The following is a 2,411-nucleotide window of genomic DNA, read 5'->3' on the forward strand; positions in this document are numbered from 1 at the left end:
CCCCAGGGTGCTCGTAAGAATTTTTTTTTTCCTCTTCTTTTTTTTTTTTTTTTTTATTTTCCTTCTCAGTGGCTTTTTTTTTTTCCTCTCCTTCCTTGCCAAGCACCAGTCCAGCGCTCAGATTGAAACATCAGCATGTGGGAAGGGGGAGGGATGTTTCTGCCACTCCTTGGCCTCCCAGCCACCGCAGGGACCAAGCGATACGTTCCCCCATCTGGGGTCAGGAGCCAGCTGGGGGCTGCGGGCAGCAGCGAGCAGCAGCTCCCCGGCACAATCGGATTAGAGCAGACAAAGCGCCCAGAGCAATCTGCCAGCACAGCACGTAGCTTTTCTCTGTTATTAATTTTTTTTTTTTTTCTTTCCTTTGCTGGTGTCGACAAAATCCCCAGACAGAAAAAGCAGAAGAAATAGGAGAGGCAAGGAAAAAAGCAAGGAATGAAGTAGCTGTGGGGATTGGAGAGGCTAATTCATGCCAGGCATCCTCCTGGTCCCAGGCTGGGGATGGGGGTGCCCCTACATGCTCGAGGGAGCAGCAGATGTGTTTGTGGGGTCTCGTGCTGGTGGGCACTGCAGGGTTGGGGCACTTTGGGGTGACTTGGAGCTTGCATGGGGTATTTGCACCTGTGGGGAGAGTGGGGCTGTGTGAGGGGCAAAGGTGAGGGGTCCTGGATGGCCAGACCCTGTCCAGCTCCATCCAGGAGCTCCTTCCACCCTGCAGAGTGTGGAGGCTGCTGACCCACCTGGTGCTGGGAGGGCTGTCCCAGGCCCTGGTCCCATTGCTGAAGCTGCTTTTTTCCTCTCTGCACAGACCGACTCCGTGGCCAGCGCTCCCACCTCCAAGCCCTCCTCTTCCTCACCACCCCGTGACTCCCTCACGCCTGGCCCCGGGCCCAGCTCGGCCATCCCGCTCCGGCCACCCCCGGCCAAGGCCCCCACCACCGACACCGTCAGTGAGTGTCCGAGGACAGCGCCGAGGTCCTGCTCCGCGGTGACAGTGCCGTGGGGCTGGGATGGAGGGAGGCAGGACACAGTCTGCCACCAACAGAGCTGGCGGGGCCATTTTGCTCCACAAAATCAGCCCTATCAACCATGGCCAACAGGAGCATTGCCACATACCAGACTGCCTGGTGGGCTCAGACCTGCCGAGGGTGGTGGTCGGGGTGGGGGCAGGGGTTTTATCTGTTTTTCTCTGATGAGTTGTCATTTTGGTGGGGCTGCATGAAGCTGGCAGCTTCAGAGCTTGGCTGTGGGGGCCAGAGGGGGTGGCTGTGCAGTCACCAGGTGCCCCTCTCCCCCGGGTGACGCTCGCTCGCGCCCGTGGGCCAGGGCCAAGACGCGGGTCTCTCCTCGTGCAGCTCTCCGCAGCCCTCTGAGCTCCTCCAGCCCCTACACGTCCTCCTTGGGGATGGTGCCCCACGCCGCCCTCAGCGGGGAGCTCCCATCCCCCGGCCTCTACATGGGCATCCACCTCTCGCCCCAGGTCAGCAGCGCGGTGCTCTATGGCCGCTCCCCCATGGTAAGTGACCGAGGGAGAGGCTGGGTCTGCTGCCGTGTGCTGGCTCTGCTCCCTGTCCCCTGGGCCTGCGCTGTCCCTGTGCAACATCTGGGGCTTGAGCTGGGGGGTGCAGCCATAGGAAGGGCTCCCTTCCAGAGGTGGATGGGTCGTGAGGCTGGTGGAGGCTTCAGTGCGCTCAGAGAAGCCTCTGCTGGTTCCACTGGTGTGTAACTGTGTCTGTGGGAACCCATTTGGGCCTTTGTCACTTGCATGTGAGGACACGGCAAGCAGGGAGCATAGAGCCAGGCTGGCCTGGTCCCAGCACGTGCAGGGAAAGGCCTGAGCCCAGCTTTGGTGTCCTCTGCTCTGCTCCTCATGTGGCCTTTGCTTTGTACAGGTGGCGTTTGAGTCGCACCCTCATCTGAGGGCTTCCACCCTCTCCTCTTCACTCTCCACCGTCCCTGGAGGGAAGCCGTAAGTGGCTGCACACGCTGGGGCTGTGAGGAGGGGGGGCAGCAAGGGGCTGAGCCAGGTGCTGAGAGCATCTCCCTCCCAAGGGCTCACCCAGGGCAGGGCAGGGCTGAGGGGGAGCTGCTCTCCACTCCAGCGTCCAGCACTGCCATTTCATTCCTGGCAGCTTGCAGTAACAAGGAGCTGGGTAATTAAACCCCTCATTAGCCAGAGCACAACGGGCACCTTCCACCTTGGCTAAGGGAGCGTGGCTCAGGGAGAGGTCACCTCCTGCCCTCGGGCATCACAGAGGGGTTGTTCAGGCCTCTCTTCTGCTCCTTTCCAGTTCCTACTCCTTCCATGTCCTCTGACTCCAAACCGCGCTGCCTGTGTCAGACCCGCTGGGACCCGCGTGGCACCGGCCACTGTCCACACAGGACTCTCGGCTGGTTGTCACTGCTCTTCT

At 60.8% G+C, this 2,411-nt stretch overlaps 1 protein-coding gene across 1 annotated transcript in view; it reads left to right on the forward strand.

Moving 5' to 3' along the window:
• LOC103622161 (protein groucho-like) overlaps positions 1 to 2,411 on the forward strand; it is a 13,847-nt gene that overhangs the window by 9,757 nt on the left and 1,679 nt on the right. Inside the window, exons 11-16 of the mRNA XM_017743801.1 lie at positions 7 to 13; positions 648 to 950; positions 1,356 to 1,516; positions 1,893 to 1,969; positions 2,292 to 2,307; positions 2,383 to 2,390. Of these exons, the coding sequence (XP_017599290.1) occupies positions 7 to 13; positions 648 to 950; positions 1,356 to 1,516; positions 1,893 to 1,969; positions 2,292 to 2,307; positions 2,383 to 2,390 (572 nt within the window). The remainder of the gene's footprint in view (positions 1 to 6; positions 14 to 647; positions 951 to 1,355; positions 1,517 to 1,892; positions 1,970 to 2,291; positions 2,308 to 2,382; positions 2,391 to 2,411) is intronic.

Source organism: Corvus brachyrhynchos, unplaced genomic scaffold (assembly GCF_000691975.1).
Source record: "Corvus brachyrhynchos isolate BGI_N302 unplaced genomic scaffold, ASM69197v1 scaffold219, whole genome shotgun sequence".
NCBI classification, from domain to species: Eukaryota; Metazoa; Chordata; class Aves; order Passeriformes; family Corvidae; genus Corvus; species Corvus brachyrhynchos.